General features: G+C 41.7%; 1 protein-coding gene across 4 annotated transcripts in view; it reads left to right on the top strand.

The window, feature by feature from the left end:
* RAPGEF1 (Rap guanine nucleotide exchange factor 1) overlaps nucleotides 1-26,480 on the top strand; it is a 90,792-nt gene that overhangs the window by 18,356 nt on the left and 45,956 nt on the right. For all 4 annotated transcript variants that reach the window (XM_067309319.1, XM_067309321.1, XM_067309322.1 and 1 more), the window contains exons 2-4: nucleotides 17,201-17,340; nucleotides 21,749-21,927; nucleotides 25,083-25,239. In XM_067309319.1, the coding sequence (XP_067165420.1) occupies nucleotides 17,201-17,340; nucleotides 21,749-21,927; nucleotides 25,083-25,239 (476 nt within the window). The remainder of the gene's footprint in view (nucleotides 1-17,200; nucleotides 17,341-21,748; nucleotides 21,928-25,082; nucleotides 25,240-26,480) is intronic.

Consider the following 26,480-nt stretch of genomic DNA (forward strand, 5'->3'; position numbering starts at 1 on the left):
AATGCAATGGGGAGGTTTTCCAGGGTGGTTTGTGCTAACATATTTTACCCCACAGTTGGGGTGGCCTAGGAGCTCACACACAGCGAGTAACTGCAGTTCAGCTGAGGGGCGGTAACTTTTACACTGCAGTAAGTTGATGGCCTCCAAGCATGCCTTCCTTCCCTAGGTCTCCTAGCTTTAGCCAGGCCATCATCCAAAGAGTTTCCATCATCCAAAGAGTTTCCTCCTAGACACGCTCCCTGAGGGAATTACACTGTCAGATCAGCACAAGGCAGACTTGACCTGGGTATCAGCAATTTAGGGTAGAGGAGGCTTTTCAATCAGTGTTAGAATAATATATGGCACCAAAAGGTCATAACCAATGACTTGGACTCAAAGGATCTAATATAGAGATGATAATGACTGAACTAGAGCTTTTTTCTTCTACGCTATTTGAGGATATAGCCTCCAGTTGTCTCCAATTAAGATTGTATCTTCTCCTAAGGTTTCTCTCTGTTGTTTAAATAAAATGTCTTCCCCCGAGCCCTGTGTTGCAACATTTTTGCTCAAAACCTCAGGAAGACTTAAAGACTTTATTGTGCTGTGCCTTTGAATTGACCCCACAAATTTCCATCGAGACATTAGGATGGCCTTCCCATTTCCTTCTATTCTCAGTTTAACTTTTCCTGTTATGGGAATACTTTAAAAAAAAATTTTTTTTTTTTTGGAATTGCCATTAGTCATATGCGAAAACAACTGGAATAAAGCCAGTAGGAAGAGTATCCTCTCGGTGTCACTCGCAAAGGCCTTGTGTCAGGATGCCGTTTCGGCTCTGGCCAGGGCTGTTGCACATATTGGCCGCTCATGCGTTTCGCAGGCCCCCAGTCTGCTGCTGGCCCAGCATGGCTCTCTAACACGTGTCCCTTTTCGCTGATAACTTTGTGGCCTCCAGGCTAGTGACAGCTGTTGTCCACTTGCTGCTAATTAAGAAAGCAGCATGAGAGATGGGAGTGTGGATTGAAGAGCTCGAACCCCCCCCCTCTCTGCAGCAGAGCATTTCAACCTGATTAAAGAGGGTCTGACTGACAACCGGTCAGCCCTTTTTTTCTTTCCTCTCTCTCTGGTGAGCCGCTCTGTGGATAGCCTGTTTGCTATCGAGACACGCGTGTTAGCTTATCTCCGTATCTCTCAGTATTTTTTAGATCCCGTACCGAAAAACAATGTGAGAACAGATTTACCACTGAAGTAACAGGCACATGTAAAACTTAAGCCACTCCTCCAAAGCATTTAATATTTAACATGCAAAGTGTACTTTTATGCTGTTATGTAGAAATTCAAAGGTAGGTCACATTTTAAAAATAAATTTACATATACTGTGTTGGAAATTCCAGCTTCTAGCTGGAAAATCAAAATCATCATAAATTAGTACCATTTCAGTGGATGCACTGACTAGATTTCAAGGATATTCCTTGTTTGCTTTTTTTATTTCCTTGTTTGGTTTCCTTGTTTTGTTTTTCCTGGTTTTTCATCAAATCCCGACAGGTGATCTTTCTGTGTAATATGACTATGCTGTAACTTTTTTGATCCAGAGAGAGACTGGACTTGAAGTCTGGAATTCCCTTTGAGGCCTATGTTTCTGTGGAGATAAAATGACAAAATGGCATTAAGATAATACAAAAATGGTGTGTTAGCGCCCAACCAGAAGATGTGAATTCAAGTAAGACGGATGGTAATTTGGTGGTATAAGCTTCCTCTTGAAACATTGATGCTCTCTGGAGCTGCAGTTTCTGCTCATTTTACCCCCTGTAATATTATGACCCTCTGTATTTCATATTAGACCTCTAAAATTCAATCTGAATTCTTATCTGCAATAAATGGGCTCTGTATTGCCCCTAGCATGCTTTGAAAGCCTTGTTATTTGCTCTCATATCTGGACTATAATTTCTCTTCTTCCCGTTCTGATTTTTCTCATGCTTGACTGCTACCTTTTATCTTGGAGACGATTGTAATAGAGCACAATCAGGTCTTCTCTTTAAAAGCACTACATGTATACAGGAGTAAAATGTTCAAAAAAAAAAAAAAAATCACTGCCAGACTTGGCTCCTTAAGCGTGTGAAAATCCTTTAACAAACCATGTCTACCGCAGTATAATTGAATGGTAGAAATACATCTAGAGAGAGGAATATGCAATTTTGACTGTATTTACTGGTGTTCACCTAGTATGTCCATAATTTTGCCTCATGATCACTTTCTGAATGAGGTCTTGGAGCATTTGACTTCAGCTTTTCAAACAAAAGTGTTTTATATTTATTCAAAACTGAAGAGCGACTCTGCCAGTTAGTGTTTTCATATATGCAACTGAATGCTTTCAGTACTAAAATGGTAGGAAATGTAAAAAATAGTGTGTTTATAACTAATAGAACCAGACCGACTCGTTGGGATATGGGTGGTGCAAAGTGTGAAAATGCTGTAATGTCCTTGGGCAGCTTTTTGCTCTCACGTGAAGAGAGCAGATGCTGATATGATGCAAATAGAAGAGGAATCCCATCACTGGATGGGCCCCGAGTCCCCAAGCTGTAATCGGTAACCCAAAGTGATTTATGGGCATTTGAAATAAAAATGGTGTTTCTTTTTTCCCCTGGACAAAGTATTATTTCCAAATAGCTCATCTCATTATTACACTCTGGTTTGGCTATTAATTTTATGAAATAACCCTGGTAGATTTAATGTTAGAAAATCAATGGGGTGCTTTCTCTGCTAATAAAAACATATGGAGGCTCCAGATCCCAGTCTGTCTTGCTCTGGATGATCATTAAGAACATGAGGGAGTGGTTTCTTGGTTGGAAAGGTTGAAAGCGTCTGTGAACATTCATACTGTTACATTTAGAGGGCTTGTTACGGGTGGTGAGACTGGTTACGCAGGGCCATTATGAGTGTTGGTAGTTTCTTTCCCGACTATCGCTTTGACAATTTTAGCAAACCATTTGCTGCCTGTTTGCTTGGCAGTATGTTTCCAGCAGATTGTAAAAACGTTGCGTGGCTTCAGAATCATGGCCAGTCCGTTTTTCCTTTAATGCTTGTCACGATATCGGTGTCCCAAATACAAGAATTGAGCTGCCATCATCCAGGGCGGTCCTCCTCCAATATTAAAATGTTTTCACGTCCATTTTGCATTCGCTTTTCATGTGACTGATGGCAAGCGTGAGTTGCTCTGAATACACGCATCTTATCCATTCATGTCACGAGTTTCTGACTGTTTAAAATGAAAACTCCCCACATAGTCATTTCAGAGGCATAGCGGTGATGATTTTGACATTAAAGGGGTGCAAGAAATATTCTACAAATTCCTGTATATACACTCAATATCTGTTTGGTGGTAGGTCAGGCTTGGTTTAGACTATCATCTTAAAGTAAGCCTAGAGCTTTGTTGCTAGGTCTCCAGTTGACTTATCTTCCATTAGAGGTGTGAATGACTGAAAGTATCTCAACAGAGCTAACTCTGTTTAGCAAATGCAGACATGATTCTTAGCAGGAGGGCCCAAAACAGGAATTTCTTCTTTATGATAGAATACGATGATTTTGTGCTCTTGGAGAAACAGATATAGTTCCTCTGGTTTCCTGATTTCTTATTTTACCACAGGAGTGTCCTTTAAAGAAATAAGATGAATAAATCGCACCTACAAACTGTGATGCTCTTGAGGAGAAAAAAAAAAAAGTATGCATACAATTCTGAGGAAAGGCTGCTGGATTATAGGGAGAGTGTCTACAAGAAAAGTCTCCTCCATGAAAGTTTAGCAGCTACTTCTGTTCAACAGCACAAGACTTTGTCTTTTTATCTCTGAGAAACAGCTTCCCATGTAGATGAGAATTATCCCTAAATATTTCCTTTTATTGCTGGTTTTTGGTTCATAATCACCTTAATCCACTTTGCAAGTGGACAGTCTTATTCCAAAGTAAAAGCATGTACGTAGGGAGCTAATTGTGAATATTGTACTTGAGTTCCCAACCTTTACCTTAATTTGAATTAACTTTCCTGGGTGGAAAAGCCCTCACACTATAAAGTCTGAATTGAGCTGCAGCAAGGTTCTTGTGGCTTGGAATGGTGGTATGTTTTATTGTGATAAATTAGTGGTGTATTATAGTTTCAAGGGATCTCTCTCAAAATATAGATTTTTACAGTTGCCAGAAAGCCAGCTCAGCTCCCCACCTCGTCCGTTCTCTGCCAACGGTGACAGTTTAACTTGACTGCGCTTGAAGTATGAAGTTGAGGAAGCATTTTCTGTATGTTCTTAATTCTCTTTAATGAGAAATTGGCTTTCTGTTGAAAATGTCTCCTGGTTGGGGTGGGGAGGGTCTTTCAAAGTTTTCAGATGAATGGGTTCAGTTTCATAATTTAACACTGGGACCGTTTTACACGGTTGTTGGGGTTGTTTGTTTGTTTTTAATCAAATAGTAGCAACCAAGCAGTAGAGTTTCATTATGAGCTTATTGGACCTGTGATTTGTGTGTAAAACCAGGATGGACATGGAAAAGTTGTGCATTATTTAAAATTGTATAGATTGCAGGAGTCTTCTGTGGAGGCCCTCAGGGCTCTCGGTCTGTTCTAATAAAATAGTTAGGTTTTTCCTGAGTCAAGTGCCTCTTCCAAGATTTGTTTGAGACAGCTGCATGTTTTGATCTCCCTATAATAGGTACGTAGCTGGTTTTCAGGTTAATGAGGACTGATGACACAATTAGTGTTTTCAAGGACTTTGCTTACTATAGAGTTGCCAAAAATGGAGCAGGAAAGATACCTTCCATCTGTCATTCTTCTACAGAAATCAGCAGTCTGTAAGTGGATGTAGCTCAGAGGTTATTTGCTGAGCTTTGAAGCAGAGTATGAGTGCACAGAGAACAAAGGGGGACGCTTTCCTCCTTAACTGGGGGGAGAAAAGGCAAATGGGTTTTGTGGAGGAAATCTGTGGATAGGGTAGGAAGGAAGGGGTAGTTTTCCCAGAATACATCTTCGAATAAATGAAGTCCAAGGCCAGATCTGAAATCTGCCTGTGAAGTTGTGCAGGGCATAGTGGGAACTTGTTGCAGTGAGCAGAGTGTTTGCTGAGGTCCCACAGTCGGTAGCTGTAGCATTTGATTCCTGTCAACCCCTCTGCAACACTCAGCTATTTCTGCTAACCAGTACCCCATCTCCTCTTCTTCCTCCATTTTGCTCCTTCCCCCATACTCACCATGAGTTTTCAGATAAGAATAGAGAAAATACAAAGGTCTGTGAGCCGCCTGTGCTGTCCCCTTCTTTACTGCTGACTCTCAGGCACATAAGTGCCTGGGCGTAAGTATTTTTAGCTGATGTGATATTAGATGGCAATTGCAAAGCTATGGTTCTTAAACTTCACCAGGCTGCTGCAAAGCTTAGTACTGGATACTTCTCCTATTGTCGAATAATATTAATAAATGCTGATCATGCCTACAAAATCAGTTCTGGCTTTGCAAAAATTATACCTGGATGTTTATTAGTTGAATGATGGTTTACAGCAAACTGCAATTTCTTTTTGCTGTATTGAGGACCCAGTTGAAGACTCTCGATTTCTGTTAGTCATGAAATAAAGCCTCCTTCAGAGCAAGGCTGCAGCTGGTGAAGGGTTGTCGTGAGCTATAAGATGATGAGACTGTTAAATGGGGAAGGTCTAGGAGTTAGTTACCCTTGTAAGAATGGCACTGAAGGTATTTTTATAAACATGTTTTAGTGTCTTTTTGAAGCCAGCTGCTGTGAAATACTAAATCCGCTGCAGAAATCAGTTAGTTGTTGAATGTTCTTCACACGGAAAGAGTATAAAGTTAATCACACTAATACTTTTACAAAGCATCAGGCTTAACCTGACCTGGATGGACCTGCTCTCAGGCTGGTCAAGCTGCGCTCCATCCCATCCAGAGCTGCAGCCCTCCCGCGGCCACGAGACCCAGCGCAGCACGTCTTGAGGCCTCGTGGAGATGCAGTTTCTCATTATGGTGGTGGTTGTTTTCCAAATAGGCCTCCTTTACTCCCAAAACATTGCTCAATATATCACTAGCTGAAATTAGTATTGATTCACCTTTCAGGTTTGGACTGCAAGATTGCCACACAAATGCGTTTTGTGTTGCAGAGGCTTAATCTGCTTTGGTAGTTGTGGTTTTGCTGCTTTGTCAAAATCAAATTTAAATATAAATGCAGTGCAAAATTATTTCTTATTTGTGGAATCTATAGTCTCTTTGCCATGGGAACTGGGCACTGTGTTTTAAAACATGCTTTTTGATCCAAGTGGTTTCTGGTCTTTGAATGCATTCATACGGCACTCTGCCTCGCTGGCAAGATCTCGCTTTCAGAACCTGATGCCATGCTTTGCACGGGTTGCGATAGGATAAGGGAAGGGACTCTTAGCAGCTACTTGAGCTAGGGTTTACTAATTCACCAAGGTTTATTTGGTGATAAAAGAACTGTTTCAGCAAGGAGCGTAAAGGGATGCTGAGATGAGGTTCAACTTTGGTTTTGATAAAATACAGGCCTCAGTTTAGTTCCCTTTAACTCTCGCCCCTGTTTGTTGTGTGTTAGTTTAAAAGGTGTTTCTTGGTGAAGGGCAGGCTAACTTCTTCTATCAGTAAGATGGAAGCTCATTAAAAATTAGGAACTGGTTCTTAGTAGGGCCTACTGCTGGTATTTCCCAGAAGTTAATAGTCACTGTTTACATACAGATAGCCAAGGCGGTACAAGAAATAATGTTGCACTCCAGCAAAGAGTTGAGCTCCAAAGAAGCAAAGGTCAGCTATCCCTTTCTTAAGTGTTTTTTCAAACTTGCTGCTGCATTAGACTACATAATATTCTGAAAAAGCTGGCAAATAGCTGCTTTTCTTTAGCATTAAATCAACAAGTAAAATTCTAGTGACTGCTTCCATGTTACCCAAGCCTCAAGTCTTCAAAGGGCTTGACTGTGTTACAATCAGCATGTCCTAATTCAGATTTCCTTAATGTTTCTGCTGACGGTAGTACAGCTCCAGTAGGGTTTGCTTCTGCAGAAGGCCAAGGTACTTTGTTCTATATCTTTTTTTTTTTTTTTTTTTTTTTAAGATTTGGGGAAGCAGAGGGTTGTTTTTAAAGTCTGGATTTGATGGGGAGATGGGGGAAAGCTGCAAGTATTTGTATTAGCATACTTTCTGTTGGAAACCTGTTATCTGCAGGAGTGATGTAATCAGGCAGTTTTAATTCAGGCACGAGGAGATAGGATAAAATAGAGAGTTGTCAAAAATAATTGTTTACTCCTAAAGTAACTTTTAATATTTCTGTCCAGGTACACCTCTGAGACTTCATAAGCTGTGTTATGTTTCCTGCTAGGATGGTCTGGGTCTGTGCTAATCCTGCCGCTAATAAAGATGAGGGCTAGTGTTTCTTCTCCCTCCCGGTCTGTTCAGTTCAATTAAAATCTTGGTTTCCCTTGCTGGAGGCACTGATGTTTCAAATTGTGCTTATAGAAGACTAAAATTTCCTACTGCCTGTAGGCAGGCAATAAAACCAGTGGTTTGGTTGCAGATACTATCAGGTACAGAATTAGGGTATAGAATTGAAGATATGGCCTGCAGCTTATTAACCCTCTGTGTAAGTAGCATAAGAGTAATGTAAAAGCAGCTTCTTGCCTGATCACATCAGAAATCTCACACTTGCAGTACTGCTGTATCGTTTTGCACACATGCTCGTCTGTATACGCAGAGATACAGAGCTGGTCCTTTGGGGCAACAGTATAGTCGTACTTCAAAGACAGCTTCTGGAGTGATTTGCAGAGCCCTCCTATGGTGCCTCTTATCGAGTAAGCAGTATTAGGGAAGTTTTGCACTGGTATTGCAGTGCTACTTTGGGAGATGGTGCTGGCCTGGTTCCCGAGTTTTGTTTTTCTTTTCCTTACAGATAGGTGAGCCCTCAGCGTGATGCACTGGAGTTGTGCAGACATGCCTAACCTTATAGAACAGAATATCAGTTTTTCAGCATCTGAGCCCTGAGGTTACAGTGCTAGTCAGAACAGTGAAAAATGAAGCTTCCTTTCAGAGAAGTTAGCTCATCTTTAACATTCATGGAAAAGAGTTTACCTCACACCCTCAGCTAGACTGCTGCCCTTAATCTAGGGTGCTGGCTAAAGAAGGAAACAAAACTGAGCGTGTTTAGGTAGATGTTTTCCATGTTTTGATCTTATTTCTTGAGCTCGGCTCCGATGAGTATGGGAAGTGGCTTTTGGGCAGAGTATAAGATTACTCCCAAGCCTGCTAGAAAAGAAGGGTTAGCTTTGCATTTCAAACTAAGTGTGTAAAGAGTCTGTAATCAGAGGTCAAAAATAAAGATGACTATAATTAGTAAAGTCCAAAGCAACTGGAAATTGTGTCAGACAGATCTGAGCCAGCCTTTCCTTTTTTTTCTTCTTCTTTTTTTTTTTTTCCATCACCTAATGAATGAGAGCTGAGGTTACTCTCCAAGGATGAAAGAGGGCTGAGTTTTTCTCATTTGAAACTAGTGCTGTGGGGCATATGCAAACTGAAGTCTCACATTTACTACCTTGTTTTTCAGCTCTTGAACCTCTGGGCAGGTTGTGAGCAATTATGCTTTTCCCTAAAGCCTCTAAAATAATGCGGTTCTGCTTGCTGGTCTGGAGAGTGCCAGTGACGCCATTTGGTCACCTTGGAGATGGATAAACAGCTTCAGCAACAGCAGGTTATAGTCTTTCAGGTCTGGGTTTCTAAGCTGACAGCCGTACGACTGAAACCCAAGTCTAGCAAAGGTTTTTCAATATGGAAAGAGTCTAAATGTGTTGAGTAAAATGAGAAGAGAGGAAGGGAGAAAGAGTTTGAGGAGAGCACTGCGACCAGGCTTTTTGCTGGGCCGTGGCAGTCGTGTGAATGAAACAAATTAGCTCTGGCTCACATGCTGCGTGGAGGACGGAGTGACTCAGGTGGTGCGCACGCATCCTTGTGCCTGCCGGGCTTTATTTTTAGATGTCTGAATCATTGTCATGACTATATCCCCATAAAGCTGTCAGACCGAGTGGGGATGCCCACGGACCCCATATTAAGGCATGTTGGGTGAACACAGAAGTTCAACAGATTCCCTCACAACCGTTGGGGTTTTCGTGTTTGGAGCTGCTTTCTGAAATAACGCAGAATTAGGTTTTTGTTCTGTGCCTGTGGCTGGATTTTTTTTTTTTCTTTTTCAATATAAAATTAAATGTTTGGTTAACAACCTTGGCCGCTTTTTATGCATAGATCCAGGGTCTGCATGGACCACAGCAGTCATGTTGATGTTGGAGGCTACTTGACTCTCTTTTGTGTTGTTTTAGTGTTGCTGGCGCAGGGGGAGTTATGAATCGCGTTACCAGTGCTGTAATCCCATTAGTTCTCTGAGGCTTGCGGGGCTGTGCAAAATCAGTACTTAAATGGGAAATTACCAGAGACTCACCAGATGCCGCCCAAAGGGTTGCTAGTGTTTCAGTCAATGGCAGCATTCCCCCTTGTGAGCTGATATTGGACCAGTCTGCTGGAGCCGCTCTCTTTCAGATAAAACATAGAGCAAAAGCCATGACTGCTGCTTATCAGTAAATTAGTCTTGTTCCAAAAGGAGTCTCAAAGCTAGAGCTAGCTGTGGTGTGCAGGAGGAATTTGAGCTTGGGTAGCAAAGTTCTACTACTTTGAATTCCCTCTTTATTCAGCTCAGTGTAGCTTTATCCTTTTTTTCCCCAAATCTGTTGGGTAGCATTGCCGCACAGTTTCCGGCAGCTAAAGGATTCCTGGGTTATGTGTCTGCACGCAAACAGATTTCTCTCTTCTGGAATATTTCCGGCTAAAAGAGGGCTAGGAAGTAAACCTGGCATAGCGGCTCTGAACTTGCTGCTTGATGTGGAGCATCTTCTCTTTCTCGCAACCTGAAGATTTGCTTCCGAACACGAAGCTGGAAGGGAGAAGTGCTGTAGTACTAATGCACCGCAAAATTAATGTTGTTGACTGTGATCCAGTCCTTTTCGTTGCAGTCGAGAGACACAGCTGAACTGGGAAGTCACTCTGTGTGCCTCCCAGTTCCCTTGCAAACACTGTGAGCTCTTTCCACATGAGGTTCCTGCAGCTGGAGATGTCTCATTCATGGTTGCTTAGAAAAAAAAAATCAAAATAAAAAATATGTTCTCTGACAAATAAAAATGTTTTGCTTCCTCTGGAGGCCCCAGAGGGCGGCATAAAAAATAATGAAGCCTGTGAGTCACTGAACGTTGCCTGGCCAGCTGAGAAGGAACTGAGCCTCCCTTTTCCATAGAAGTTTGTGTGCTGTCATTGCACATCATTAATGCTCACTGGTTTATGCTCATTCACTGTAATGTTGCCAAAAAAGAAAAAGGGCAGTCGGTCTCTCTGCTTCCAAATGCTGGCTGCTTAGAAGGTGACGTGATGTTAAAGGAAAAGTTTCTTTAACGCTCAGGCGCTATTGTTTGGTTCTAAAACTGCCCTTCCTCCACCTTTTCCTCTAAAACCTGGCGACTCTCCTAACAAACAAATTCCCTGGAGAGGGACTCAGAGCTGCTTACAAACAGCTCCACCTAAGGTACAAAGGTTAGGGTGGGCAAACTTCCTGATGGACATAGGACCCTCCCTTTTTTTTTTTTTTTTTCCCCTGAGTCCCTGACTGGGCTCTTTTTGTTTCTGAATAAATTGCCTGTCTTTGGCCTCTCTGGGTCATGGCAAAGTTGAGAAAAAGTAGGCTCATGTGGAGCTGGTAGGTCTGAGGTTTCTGCAGTGAGTCGGTGATGAGGTGGTGATGTTTTCAGAAGGTTTAAAAGAATATTTTAATCCTGTTCTGTCATTTTTCTGTATTTGGGATCCCAGTTCATGCTTTTGAGAACATACAGTATCACACAAGTGCTGCCTGTCATTGTTTCTAGGCTCCTAAACATCCCTAGGAGTTTGGGAGAAAGAGGGCATGAAACACAGTGGAAGGCTGTGTGCTGCGTAATGCCAGGGTGGAGTTACAGGTTGCAGGTTTGCAAGAGCTCAGAACATCTTTAGGGTTCTCCTCCTAGCTGTTACTTTAACCTTCCTTGAATGTCTACTGCTTCCTCACCATCCTAGCTACACACTGACAGGCTTGAACTTTTTGATGCAAGACAGACACTACAAAATTATTAGAAAAGGGCCCCTGCATTAGCCCTCTGTTGTCCGCTTTCCATTGATGATCTCTAAATTGTTCCTTCTCCCTAGATTCTGCTAGTTTTTCTGCTCAGGAGCTCAGCTTTTGGGACACGCTATTTGAGGCTGAGGTTAAAGCAATGTTTCTGTAAAGCTCAAAGGGCTAGATTTTCTGTAACTCACTATATTTTAAAGTTTGTGTTACAGGAGAGCCCAAAGGCAAAGGCCCCCCAGTTCTGTGTACTTGCAAGTACATATTAGATTACAGTTCTTAAGAAGAAGGGAGAGAGTGGAATGAAGATGGTTGGAAATTATAATAATATTAGTCTAAAAGCTCGAAAGATGTATGCTTTGCAGTATGTTTCGTAGTTACAGACGGAAACTCGCATATGCTCTCATAATCTGTCTGGTCTGAATTGACTGATCTCTTGTTTTTCTGGCAGCAGAACTGGGTCTCGAGGAGGACGACCTGTAACCCCATCCCCGTTGTCTCTTACGTGGTTGTGCATTACAGCACCAAATGGATGGGCTCAGCAGAAAGGTCGTTTTGAACTATGTCTCATTATTTTTCCCTTTTGCTGCAGAACTCCTAAAGCCCTTGTCAGCTCGGGTTTAGCTGAAGCCTTGCAACTTGCCTTTTGTCTTCCACAAATGATCGAGCTGTGCCCAAGGGGACAAATGCCATTTTAATGGGCATTGTTGTGTAAGTCATTACATAAGTCACCTCTGTGTTCAAAGGACTCGTGGCATAAATGGCAGGAGTGGTTGATTAAAAATGTGCACAATAGCTTCATTATGGCGTGGGGAGAGATGTCCTCTGTTATTTTTGATCTGATAGCTTTTAAATATGTGCATCCAGCAGAGAGCCAAATGGCCTTTAAAAAGAGAAGCGTTTGCAGGATAAGATTTTAGAATCCACTTTGTTCTTTCTAATGAGCCTCAAGAATCGGTTCAAACTGGAAAAAATGAACTTTAACCCCTTTTTTAAGGCTTTATCTACTGTAAAGCGACTGGGTTTCTGCGTGTGAACAGATACAGCATGCGAGAAGATGGAGGGTTTAGATTTTTGGCCGAGGAGTGGAAAAGATTCATTTTATTCTAAAGTTTAAAGAAGAAGAAAGTGTTTTGTACTTGTTTGGTATGATCCAAACACTAGACTAGTTGAACACTTCAGTTGCACATCCCTGCCTTTGGGACGGGTCTGTCATTGAGCTGTGCCATAGCAACAAAAACATTACAAAAAAGTCCAGAAGCAGACAAGGGGGTTTTATATCTCATCTGTTCTCTGAAACTCCTCATCAGATCTCCGGGCAGTGCATTACTCATAGCATGTGTGGGTGATGGCCTGGTGAGAAGGAGCTGGTAGCTGGAAAGTCTATAGTGACTGAGCTCTGTAAAATGTTTAACTTTCACTTTGACTTAGGTTAAATAATATGCAGCTGCGTGAACTCGGTGGAATTCACCAGCACGCGTGCCTTTTGACTTAATTTCTGATGTTTCTTTGAACCCAGGTAGAAAACGACCATTCTGCTCTTCCAGTGAAGTTACGGACATTGGACTTTGACTTGCTGGCTTTCTCCTAAGCAGTCTGGTTTCTTCGCACACGAGCACATAAGCTGATTTATCTGCCTTCCCTTTTGCCTCCTAATCCTCTGTAGTTTAAAATCTGCAGTTCTTTCCTCATCAGATTTAGCATTCTGTCGGCAAACTGGCAAGCAGCACGACTTTGCTCTAGTTAACGGTGCCGCATTTCTCTGCCCGCGTGACGAGGCATCTCCCGGACAGCCCTTGCCTTCCCAGCTCAGGGCTCTCCGCTAAGGCATGGGGCGAACGCTCAAAGGACGGGGTTTTGTGAAAACGTTCCAGCTGCACCTGGCAGCTGGATGCTCGAAGCACACTCGCAATGTGAGCTTTTTCATGTTGTGTGTGTGGTCAGAACCCAGACACGTGCCGGCTTGGGGGAGGCGAGCTTTAAAGCTGAGCGAGGCCGTGACTCAACAGCTGGAGCACGTTCAAGCACAACAGAGCAGGAGCCTTGTTAATAGGGGGGTGGAATTAGCAGTGAAACGGGTGACGTATTGAAACTTCCAGTCAGAAATCAAGAAACTCAAATCCATAGTAAAGTAATTTTTAATTTTTTTTTTCCAGTTGTGTGCAGCAGCAAAGCATCCAGACAGATGAAATATGAGGGAATGGAAAGTCAGCAGTTCCTCTGAGACACAAGCTCTTTGATACAACAGTATCTTTTTTTTTCCCCTTCCAGTTGAAATTGTTCCATCGAGTTTATTACCCTGTCTTTTCCCATTTGTCTTGCAAATATTTGGATACTCCAAAGGAGTAAATACTGGGTACCCTACTTCTGCTCACCAGAAAGGAAAAAAAAGAGAAGGTTGGAAGGTCGGTGCTTGGATTTCAGTTAAGCCTTGCCTGTTATTCGTCAGTAAGAGGCAAGAGTAATACGATAGAACAATTTCAAATGGGCGAACTACCAAGCTCAGAAACAACCTCAGTGCTGCATTGAAGAGTTTGGTTACTGCAGAAAGGCAGAAAACTGCAGAGGGACAGGCAAAGTGTTTTGAACACCATCATAGCTCTGTTTTCAGTTTCTCTGTGTGCGCTATCAAATTATTTCATCTGTAAAGGTATGCTGTTCTGTTTGAACTTTTTTGCTGGACAGCCATAGGACATGTTAGATACTTCAGTAGGATACGGTGTAAAGAAAATGAGTTTCTGGAAGCAACCCATGCTGTGGTAACCAGTCTATTAAGTCTTGCACAGCTATGCTTTTTGCAGTAGAGTTTAGTCTTCATTTGTAAAAGCTTAGGTCACTTCTACCTTAGAGGCAGAGTACCTTTCTATTTAGTTGTAACTTCTCTTTTATATCACTTCGTCCAGATGCATTAAAATGCAGGTTCTGTTTATAACACTTGAATCGTGTATCTGCTTGAATACTGTAAAGTCAATAATGTGAAATAATGTCTCTAGGTCTTCAGTGACTATAATTGCAGTAGCTCCACAGCTTGATTCATGAGCTTGAGGAGAGAGATGAGGGCCTGTAGTTTGATTTTTATGTTTGGAAATGGAGAGTATCTGTACTGGAATTACTGACTCACTCGGTGCTGTGTTTAGACAAGTTGCTTCACCTTTGTGCATGCTTCCCATCTGCAAAATAGGGTTAAGACCTAACTGTTTAAGGATGAGACAGATATATTTGTAATGTGCTTGGAACATGAAAAGTGCTATTTTAAGTGCGAAGTGTAATTGAGCGTAAGAGAATATTGGTTTGTGACTCATTTGTTTAACTACAAATGCATCAGAAACTTGCAAGCAGAGGAGATCTGGAAAATGCTTGTTATGGATGGAAAGACATGGTAGTAAAAAGCTGCATTAATGTGTGATCTTCAACACGGGACTTAGCAGGGCTGTTAAACAATTTATTATTTTTGCAAATGTCAGCTGGTTTACTTCATTAGTGCTATTTTAAGAAGTTCCCATTCTGCTCCAGCCACTTGTTCCTGCCCTCCCTCTGTAGGTTTCTGTCCCCTCCGAGCATGGCTGTGCAAATGATTCGGTGTCCGATGGGGCAGGAGGGTGAAGAGAGTGAAAGGCCGTGGCTAGGCTGGTAGTGCTGGTGAAGGGGATCCGCTGTCAGCAGAACAGAACCTTTCTCCACTGGCTAGACATCTCCTTTTGGAGGTTTCTGACCATTCACGCGCATTGATCCAACTGTTTGTGTGGTTGCCAAATAAAGGTGGGTAGAGATGTCTGGTGGCAAGGAGAAATGGAAATTGTAATCTTTGGGAATCTCTCTCCCTTCCAAATATCTTGTCCCTACAAGGCAAAATTACCACCCCAAGCGCAGAGAGTTTTGTGGGTATCGAATGTTGTCGTATTCAGACTAGCAGTTGAAATCTCACTGCTGCCTGTGGAGGAGCCAGACACGATTTGTTGTTGCTACCATTATTTCCCTGTAGATTAATTACTGTAATTGTTTGCCAGTTCTTTTAAAAATAAATTCCGAGCCATGACTTCTCTTGGCAAGCGTTCATATGTGCGCATGTGTAGAAATTCTCATATGATGTACAAAATACAGATTTTTTTATGTGAAGTGCAAGAGCAACTATCACAGCAGCCAGGAGCTGTGTTCAGTGGTGACCTTGAACACTGTGGAGCTGGGGAGGTTTTCAAGGTTTGGAGATCCTTGTGGTTGTAGAGCAATGACGTAAATTGTTGCTAAGTTAGGGTGCCAGCTGCTGTAAGTGATTCTTCAGAGGCCAATTGATATGTCTGGACTTATCTACAGCAACCAAAGATTGTTCGTGCCTCCCTCCTTAGTGCATTAAACAGGACTTCATGATACAAAGAAAACTTTGAGAATCATGTGAAATGGAGAAGAGTTCTGCAGCCAGACTAGATTATAATCAGCGCCGATGCAGCTTTCATTAATAGGATATCTGTAAAATTTTGTTCTAGAGGACCTAAGTAAAGAGTTTTGGCTCCAGTGAAGGTGTTAATAGGGTTTTAACACTATACCAGGAAACTAGGTTTAAAGGGAGGCAGCCCTGAAGGGGAGGCTTCTTCCCGTGAGTTGTGGTTAGGTAATTTCTGAGTATGATGAGCAATTTTAGCACTGCAGTGTGGTATTTAGCTTCTGGGTGCTAGATTTGACTCAGCAGCCTTTTCTATTTGCAGTCTGCATGCTAACAAGGTGGTGCAATGCTGCATGCATCAGACTGTGTCGTTTTGACTCATTGCAGCCAATGCAGTCAATTCCCAAATAACCTGAAAGAAAGAAAAATGAAAGATATAGCAAAACTGCTTGCTTTTCTTGATAATGTGCTTAAAGACAAGTTCAGTGTCTGCTGCTGAATTGTCTGGGTCACTAGAGAGCAATTCAGACCTTCATTTATTAAAGTGCTGTTTGCTTAAAATACATTCTAAATTGCTCTCTACAAGGCAGCTTAGTTTTATTTAGCTTCATGGCTAAACAGATAAAAATATCTCTCAACAGTAAGTCTGCATGTGGCATGATTGCAGACCTTTGAGACTTCTGCTTTTAGATATTTGAAAAACTTTGAAATATTATGATTTTCACAATGGGCTACTATGTTATGCGGTTCTGTAATTAAATTTCTTCAGGAATGCGCCACCGTTGAAGTTTTCCTTCCGTTCTGGTGGTGTGTCCTGATATATGTGAACTGAAATCGGGTGCAAACAGCGAGGGCTTGTGTTTTTGTTCGTGTTATTCATGGAGCCACATTCAAAGGCAACAGCATCAAGTGGGTAGTGCTTGAGTCGGCAGCCCGTGAAGGGCAGTATTGTCGGACTGTGTCGTCTTTTCCTGAAGCAGATGTTGAATATGCCAGGAGCTTTGTGGTGTTGTCTCGCAGGAAGTCAGGGTGCTGCTTACGATCATGCTCATGAGCTTCCCTTGGCCAGGCAGCGGCTTCCACCTGTGAAACTCAGAATTTGGTAACCAGCAACTCTCCCAGATGCCTCTCAAGGTGTTGCAGCTGCTGGCTGCCCCCACTGCTGGCTGTCACACAGGACCCTGTCCACACACCAGCAGTGGCTCTCGGCCCTCAGCGGGGACACAGAGAAGGATCTCAAAGAACCCTGCTCTGCCGGAGACTTGTGACCAAGTCACTTCATCCCCTTGACTTAGTTTCCTCATGTGTAAAAGAGAGATGATGATTACCTCCTTTGTAAAGTACTTTGGGATCTGCTGAAGATAAGTGCTTTTGAGAGAGGTCTTTTTCCTTTCCTGTCCAAGGAACGGAGCAATAGCAATCCCACTGTTCCTGCCTTTGCACTTCAGAGCTGCTGCCTCTGAGGGGAAACAGGAAATGGTGGTGATATTGTGGTTGGAAACATAATCGAGAGCCATGATTTTTTTTATCCTATTCCACTCAATAAATTTACATGGTTGCGATGTTTTTCATGGGCTAGTCTTCCAATACGGGCTAGTCTTCTAATACTGTAGCACAGCTTCCCTGTTTTCAACAAATTTACCCTAATCTCGTAACGCATTTCTGTGTCTTTCTAGATTCTGAGCGTTCCCATCTCTCCTCGTTCACTATGAAGTTGAAGGGCAAGTTTCATTCACCAAAAATAAAGAGAACCCCTTCAAAGAAAGGAAAGCAAGCTGACCTGACAGTGAAAACACCAGAGAAGTCAGCGAACAAAGTAAGCAGATGAAGGATGTGTTCTTATTAGTCTTGCTGGTTTCTCACTCGCTGGGTACTTTGTTTATCGAAATCTGCAGCCCTGCTCTCCGTGCATGGCTTTTTGTCCTCTGCAGGATCCTGCAGATTTGTCAGGGATCTTCGGGGTTACTTTATGGAAGAACCATACTTAGGGTTAGTTATAAACTGCACTGTGTAGTATAAAATAAGAGCAACCAAGGCAAGTGCTATCCTTTTGAGACCCTGATGAGACCTCTTTCCATAAGCATTTAAATATCTCATTATGGAATGTAGTTTATGGCCTGACACATCCTCCCTGCATGCACACCCTATGGTTAAGCTTACAGCTTCCAAATAACTGCCTGGTTTTGGGGTGTGATCCTTTAAAACAAAAAATCTCAAAACGCAGGCCAGCAAATCCTTGAAGCTGATCCAAAGATGTGATCAGTCTCTGATGACCTCAGCAGGGAGAGTCAAATAGATGTATTCAAGCAGCTGCTGATTCCAGCACACCCTTCCTCAAATCTAACGTACTTGTTTCAAGTCCTGCAAGAACTGAGGTCACCACTCTTTCCCAACACAAACCTATCAAAGGGTTATCTCCCCTCTTGTTGTGACCTGATTATGCAGACAGGAGACTATCTCTGTAACAGCACTGTTGCACTCAGTTTTCAAGTATAAATCTAAGCCAAAAGTCAAGAGGAGTTGAGGTTATTTATGATAATTTAGAAGCTTTCCCCATTGTTGATGGAAGACTCATCCAACGTGCAGCGCCAGACATACGAACTTTTTTAGATTATCTCTGCTGAGGACTGTTGTAGTGTAATTGAGAGCAGTCAGTTATCTGACGCTGTCTGATGTGCTCAACGTACAGAGAAGTGGTTGTAGGGCTTCCTAGCCCTACTCTGAACTACTGTGTGTAAGGTGATGAGGCTTTTATTTCCCAGGCTGTAGTTTTTTTCCCAGAAGCAAAGGATATTCTGCCTGGGGAGGTGAGCACCTTGCATTGCCCCACACGAGTACCAGACTGCTGCCCCCCAAAAAAGACTAAAGAATACACCTTGAAGAAGTCTAATTCTAATTCCAAGGATATTTCAGGATGATATGTTGAGATCGATTCAAAGGCATATCTTGTAGAACGTTTTCCTGTTCTTTCTACAGTCCATCAGACCATTATACTGGAAAGTTTTCTCACAGTATTATTTTTATTGATTGATTCACTGAAATGCATGTAGAATGTGCAGTGGTCTTTCCTTTCAGTTGATGCATGACCACAAATAAAATAAATTAGAAAATGAAGAGTGCTTTTAAAATGCTACTCTATAGCAAATATATATTACCAAGTCAATAAACGGTAAACTTTTTCCTTTTCTTTTTTTCCTCTAGAAGACAGGAGGAATGACTGATAAGAAGAAGTAGATAATCAGTCTAGAGCAGAAACAGCAATACTAAAAATTCATATAAAACCACTAAATATAACCTAAAAGTTATGCCCAAAACATACATACATACATACATACATACACACACACCTACCTTCTCCTCTTCCCCTTTATGTGTGGGCAACATAGGGGGAGTTTTTTGCAGAGCCTCCTTTTTTCTACTGGTCCCTGTCTTTGATTCTTATCTGAGGACATATTGTAGGAACAGCAGTGTCCTTCAACACTATATGCAAAGTTATAATAGGTAAAAATGGGATGTTCCAGCTTTTGTAGTCAGCTGTTTTCTGTATAGCTCACTAATCCTTCTTGGGTCATCTGCATCTCATACATGATGTATGTGAAATGATTATTTAAGGGAAACCTTCCAAAGTCATGCAAAAATATCTATATGTGTCAGTCAGGCAAGGGAGTGGGGAGGAGGTGCTGTTTTCTCGGAGTGTTAAATCTGTCTCATTTAATGCCCAAAAGGGATATTGCCGGATCAAGTGGTACTGCTCCTTTAGTAAGTCCCGCAGTTATAGATCTGTTCTCTTGCTGGGATAAGTTTGCTACTGGGGCAAGTTCACCTCTATTAAGAAATGAAATGAGAGAATAGTTCAAATCCTTTCTGCCAACCCAGAGAGGTACCACTGCATGTTTACTTTGGCTTTAGGGACACACTAAAATGTTTGGTGGCAGAGTTTAATATCATTAGTCTTGTGAGATTTAGACATTGGAGTGTATTAATATCCATCCATCCCACGAGATTATTATTCCTTTCTCCAGCTTTATTGCTGTTATTCTCAGGTCTCAGTGAGTAAAGCACTGAACAGCAGAAACTTCAGCCTCGTAGCAAAACTAACATTTATATATCTGAGCTCTGTAGCAGAACGTACAATCCTGTGTAGGGTAGGTAGGCTGTGTGCGTGTATGTATGTATGTATGTATACACACATACATATGAGGCCTCAGGGGCCGCAGAAGGGGATTCATAAAAGATACACTTATGGGATTGTTACCCAAAGAGCTGAGATGGAGGTTATGAATAAAGGGCCATGTCCTAAACGGTGTCTGGGTTTGCATGCTCAACAGAAGGATTTTTGTTTCCCGTTGTGATTCACAGCCCTGAACTCTCCAGAGCCAAGTCCATCCCTCCCGTGCTCCAGGAGGACGCTTGGGCCATAAGCCTTCCTGCAGCAAATAGTGGTTGAGCAACACATGGCCACCAGAAGAGGAACTAGAATCCATGTTTTTCAATTCCATTTGAGCTCTGACCGTTGGGCCATAGTGATACTCGCTCTTTAGACTCCAGGGGCTCTCTCATCCCTGAAATCTGTGCTCGTTCCATAGGAACTGCAAAACCTCCATGGGAGGGAGGGAGCCTCTCCACATCCTGGAATAGGCTGTGCAGTGGCAAGGGCACAGTCCTGAAGAATGGGAAATGTGATTTTTTTTTTGATATCGATGAGATGCCAGGATGCTCCTCAGCATCAGGGTTCAGCTGGTTGTACAGGCACTGTGGAGCACAGCTTGAGGTGCCTGGAAAGTAGCACCGTCCAGAAGGGGTGCAGAGTGCAGGCACTTCCCAGACGAGATGGAAAATGACGGGGTGGTTTGCAGATACCAGCTTTGGACTTAGGCTTCTAAAGTGGGAGCTAGATGGGACTTGGGACTCTAATCCGTTTATGAACTGGCCCCAAATTACTAACCAGTGCTGCCTATAAATTGTTCTTCCTAAAACCTTTTGGGCTGTTGGCCTGATTTTGCAGAAAAGCAGCAGTTTAACAGCTGACAAGAGTATGGGGAGTGCACAATGCCCATAGGTCATTAATTCTTGAAGCTGAATTTACTGAAGAGATAATGGATGAAACCTGACTCTGCTAAGCTCTCTGCTCCTTTTCTAGCAGTGTTCAGTAGTTAATTTAAATCTCACTTAGGAACTACTTGTGGCATTAGAAGACCTCCAGGCATACTCTGGTAAAACTTTTTAAAAATACCCCTGTTGAGAATACCATTAAGGTATCATGTATCACTTCTGAATTTCCTTTTCGAGTGTTGGTGATGGCGCAGAAGTTGGTGACCACAACTCAGCTTTAGTCCAATGAGTTGTTCCCTTCTGCAGCATTCATTCCCTGATGCCAAAACTTAGCTTTCACGGTCTGTCCCCGTGGAAAGCGTGCGAGTTCCCTGTTCCAGTGGCATCACAAAATGAATTAGGTTGGAGGCTGATTAAAAAGGGGGGGGTGGTTATTTGTAAATAAACAAGACATTGACAAGACTGGTGCACTCTTTCGTACAAGTCAGCATATTGGAGTCAGGAGAATTACTGAGTAATAAGGGTGTACACCATATATGTCATTGTAACTCTCAGGGATGGATACGACGATGGAGGCATCTTGTTTAGATTGTTTTGGAGTTTGGAAGTTTGTCTGTGCCTTTTTTTTTTTTTTTTTTTTTTTCCCCTCCTTTGGCTGATCCACTATGCTGACTGGTTAAAAACACCTTTTGATACAGCATGATATGCTTAAGGTAAAAAGGATGGTGATCTCATAGGGAAAAAGGACAACTCTGTTAAAACCAGTAGTTGTTGCCTACTTACTTGCATTTGCATTAGTGTCTGCACTTAGCTTATTTCTTTTTCTTTCACCCTCCCAGTGTGGCCTGTTGGTTTCAAAGCGGTGCCCTTTAAGTCATCAGCAGTGTTAATCTTTACCTCAAATTGATCAAGCTGAGCTGTAAGTTTGGAATGCACATCTTGTAACTCAGAAAGTTAAAATGTGGGTGCGGTTTTGCACTGATTATTCCTTTGAAAGAATAATAATTAAATTTGGAAGTGTTTGTGATAGAAGGGGGGGTTTTTTTGTTCTTCTGAAACAGAATATATCCCATTTGGTTTCACTGTACTTTAGGTAAGTTAAAATAACTTTGCCCTTAAAAAAAGAAGTCCTGAGGTTTTTAATATTTCTCTCCTTTTTTTCTCATCTTTAGAATGTATCATGGCTAGAGGAAAAGGAGAAGGAGGTCGTAAGTGCATTGCGCTACTTTAAGACTATTGTGGACAAAATGGCAATTGATGAGAAAGTACTAGAGATGCTGCCAGGCTCGGCAAGTAAAGTGCTGGAGGCCATCCTACCCTTGGTGCAAGCGGATCCACGCATGCAGCAAAGGTAAGTTTCCCTGTTTGGGACTGTGACAGACCAGCAGGCTCCCCAGCTTCTTTCTTTCTTGTATCTGAAAAATCAAATCACACAAGAGGCAGGAAATGCTGCAGTTGCTAATAAAATGACTGCTATTTTTACTAATTATGTGATAGTTTTCAAACATGATTTAAAAGCAAATTCCCTGCTGCAGAGAAGCCTATGCTAAAGAAAGATAAAGCAAACCAGAATGGTTTCAAAGAGAAGGAAGGATTGATTCAAGTCTGGAAATTCATGATTTACTAGCAGGAGATTCTCCTCAGATGCTATACTATTTCTGCAGTTTATGATGGTACCCTAAAGCTAACAAAGTCCAATAGCTTTTACCTAAAGAAGAGCTTATCTTCAAGGTAATCCCTTTCTGTGTTCAGTTTATCCACCCTGATATTAGAGAAGGCTTAGCCTACATTGTTAACTGCTTTTTGGGATTTCGGTGGACTGAATACAGAACGGAGGTAAACAGATGTACTTCAGTAGATTAACCGGCCCAAGTTCATTCCTGTGTCTTCTCTGCAGATTATTTATAGGTTAGCTCTGATTCCTAACGTATTATGTCTTAACCAGTTAGATGTGAGTCTGAAGCCAGAAAAGATCTAGAAATTTGCCAAAGCCATTAGCTCAGTATGGATAAGAATCTATGGAGTCATTAAGCCACAGGAATATAGATGCTGTTGATCCCGTAGATGTTGGAGCAATTAATTTAAACAAAGCAAGCAAACATTAAGTAATGTGGAATGAGCAAAATAAAAGCACAAAAATAGACAGGGAAATGTGGGTGCTTGGTTCCTGAAATCCTGCTGGGTTTTGTGCTGTTTTGTTTGTTTTTTCCATTAAATATCTCCAACAAAATTTTACAGAATGTCTATTTCAACTCAGGTGCAAGAAGGGTTTATGATATGGAAAGACAGCTATAGAGTGCCAAACATTTTGTGAATGGATATGCTTAGCTCTGTTTGGCCCTGATGCATAGGCCAGGCTTGCGTCTGACCACGCAAAGGCAAGGAGACAACGGGTGATTATCAGCGTTGTGGCTGCGACAGGAGGGAACCGTTTTAGGTTAAGGTTGTAGAACTACAAAGAGCAATAACTGTTAGAACTGCAACATTAATCAGGCTTCTGGATTCAGACACTAAAGTTTCTTTGGTTGCTATCACGTTTCCCACAGCCATTAAAGCACCTGCTTCCACTTAATGAAAGGAAGAATGAACTTTCCCCTTACTCACATCAGGAGAACATGTGAAATGTCAGCAAGCATTTTGGGGATAGAACGTGTCATCTTCTGTGTAGTCACTTGCTTTGATTTGTGTATCCATTGGCTGTTTGCTGAGTGATCTTTCCTTCCAAGAATATATTTGGAAGCAAATATCAGCTAAGCTGTCTTCATAAGCAGCAGTATTTCAGAAAGTTCTATTCTTCAAATTCCTTATAACCTCTCTCTTAGTAGTGAGATAACATAACCTTAGCAGTTGGATATCCATATTTAGCCTGTAAGCTGGGCTTTTCATAGTCGGTAGTCAATGCAATCCTCTTCACTTAGCGATGAGGCTTGCTCTCTGGAATCAGCATGTATTACAGCACAGATCCCATATATATGTTCTGCCTTGTTTAGCCTCACACATAAAATGGGGATTTGGCATTCTCAGCAGTGTCCTTTCCTGCCTACCAATGTACCTTATTTCTTTTCAGTAGTGGCAGGATGCAAAGGGGCAATTTTGGTGGTAAATCCCCCTCAAGAAAAGTGAGCAAGACTTGTGTCAGTGTGGAAGAAAGCTCGACAACAATTGTCGGACTGCTTTTTCCTTTAGGGGAAGCATTTGCATCAAGGAAAAAAGTAATTAAATCTAGCACAAAATGGGCTTTCAATTACCGCCTCCTTAGAAGGAAGCAGACTGAAGATTAATGACAAAGGAATCAAAGCCTTGGAAAGAGAGGGGGGAGGGCCCTATTTAGGAAATATCTCCTACCAAGCTGATTTCATTTGAAATTAGTACAAATGACAAGCATCACACTTGCAAACAACGGCAATATTTTTTTTAATCCCTCTGTTTGTAACTTGACGATAGTTCTTTCCCCAGTTCTGCAAACCTCATTCACCTAAACAATCTCATTGAAGTTTGTGGGCTTGATTCTCTTCTCACAGATAATGAAATTATTGGAGTTAATCCAGTGTAAAATGGATACCAGAGAAAAATGGGAAGATTCGGAACACTCATATCAGTAATGGTTGCAAGATTACACCTTCTGTTATCTTTTTATGATTTTGGTGCAGTTTGAAATTGATTTAACTTTACAAAGAATTGTTGAAGCCTTGCCATCACCAGTACTGTTAACACACCTTGTTTAGTAATGAAGTAAGTGTTTTCAGAATGGCCAGGAAAATGCCTGTAAGCACTGTTGTTGCAGTTAACTTTTGTTTAGAGTTGTCACCCTTCCAAAATTCCCTTTTTTTTTCCCCCTCCAGAACAATAGCTTCAATTCTGTTTCTCATTAAAATAAAACAAAGCAACACCCTTCCTCTTCCAAACCTGAAATTCATTCAGTTCAATTTTTGTAAAGAAACAGGTTTTAATTACATGTTTTCAGGGACTATATACAGTGAGGATATGATTTGTAAAGGAATGAATAGAGTCAGTTCTCAATTAGTCATTTTTGGGGAGGGCTAATAAGGAAAAAAGAAAAACATAGATAATACTGAAATAACAAAATATTTTTTACATGCAGTATATTGTATATACCCTTGAAGTTAAGGCATGGGATGGGGCTGTAAATTAAAAGGGAGAGAGTGTTATTTTTAGCATTGCTTTGTCAACGTGAAGCCCAGATAATTCAGTTTCAGTTAACTGAGAATGAATTGTTGATCGTATGTACTTTCATGCCGAGGTTCTGTTTGGCGCTGGCGAATGGGAGAGTAACTGCGACAGAAGAGACACCCATATTTTGTCACCTGCTAAACACAAATGCCAAATGTCAGAGTTAACAAAAGGAGAATAACAGTAGTGGATTCAATGAAAATCTTTTTTAACAGTCTGAAATGCACTTTAAATCATACACTCCCTAGTAATTGTTGATATCTCTGCAATTTTGTGGGGGGGAGTTTCTCAACTATTTGCTCTTCTCCCATCCAGTTCTGCCATCTCATCCTGCTATAGCCGTGTGTACCAGAGTCTGGCCAATCTAATTCGCTGGTCTGATCAAGTGTTGCTGGAAGGTGTGAATTCGGAAGACAAGGAGATGGTGACCACAGTTAAGGGTGTCATAAAAGCTGTTCTGGATGGAGTCAAGGTACATAAGACAAATGTTGTATGTTATATGAGGTATATAATATTTCTGGTTTAGAAGAAACTTAGTTGAAAGTCAGAGGTTTTTAAGTGCAGGTAAAATACAGAGATCCTATTGAGATTGAGAAATTACCTTTTCAATCAACTGCTCTCTAAGTGAAATGATCCTGCTTGGTTCATTGGTTAAAGACTAGCACAAACAATTTGGCTAATACTTGCACTTCTGAAATGCTCACCCTGTCATTTGGATGGATTGCCAGAAGCAATAAATCTTTATTGAGCATTGTATTAAATTTTCAGCAGGCCTTTTCCCATTCTGCATGCAAATTACAGGTCAGAGTTTGCATATTTTCTGTCTAGACAAAATTTAATGGAAATGATTCCTGTCAATGCCCACAGAGAATCGAAGATTCCAGCCCCTCTCTTAACATAAATTTCAAGCTGTTCATCAGGAATACATACCCACTTCCAGCCATCAGACTGGGGTGTGGGACAGGTGATGAGCTAAGCTCAGTTTTCTGGAGATTTGATTTATGTAACTATGTAAAAGCTTAACTGAAACCTTTGTATCTCTGAGACGGTTCCTCCCTGCCTTACCTGGGAAAAGCTATTGGCTTTCCTTCCACCTCCCAGTAAGTTTTTGATACCGGGACTTCTCACTCTTTTCCAAGCCTTTTCTCTCTGCTAAAGGCTGTGGAGGCTGTTCATTCTGCTGTCCTAGCACTGCAATTGAAAGTTTGCTTGACCCGGGCTCAGGGCACCAGCAAAGAGGCCACCGTATCTCCTGGGAATCTTATTTTGAAAACTGTAGAGAAATTTAAGCCTCTTTAAACAGCAGGACTGAATCTGAAGAGGAATGTTTAGATCAAGTGCAGAAGTAAAGTGGGGGTAGATTTTTAAGAACAGCAGCAGGTGGTTCAGCTGGGTTAGTGTGTCATGAACAGATATCTTTCACTGTACCCAAACTTGGCTTAGTTTTTGTTGCCTGGTGCTGCATGCTAAGGGGAAATGGATCTCCCAAGCCTTGGTTATCACATTTTCAGGACTCTTGGTGTGTAGTTTGTGTGCTCTGAACATCTATCTTTAATGTTACTTAAACACAGATATTGAATCCTAGTATTATTTTTCAAGCCTTTTAAACAAATATCTTTGAAACAAAACTTTCCCATTGCCTAAAGATGACAGATTTTCCAGGATTATTTTGCACATTATGCCCTTTAAATTTAAGCTCCAGATTTGAACAGT

The sequence above is a fragment of the Apteryx mantelli genome, chromosome 21 (assembly GCF_036417845.1).
Source record: "Apteryx mantelli isolate bAptMan1 chromosome 21, bAptMan1.hap1, whole genome shotgun sequence".
Taxonomy (NCBI): Eukaryota; Metazoa; Chordata; class Aves; order Apterygiformes; family Apterygidae; genus Apteryx; species Apteryx mantelli.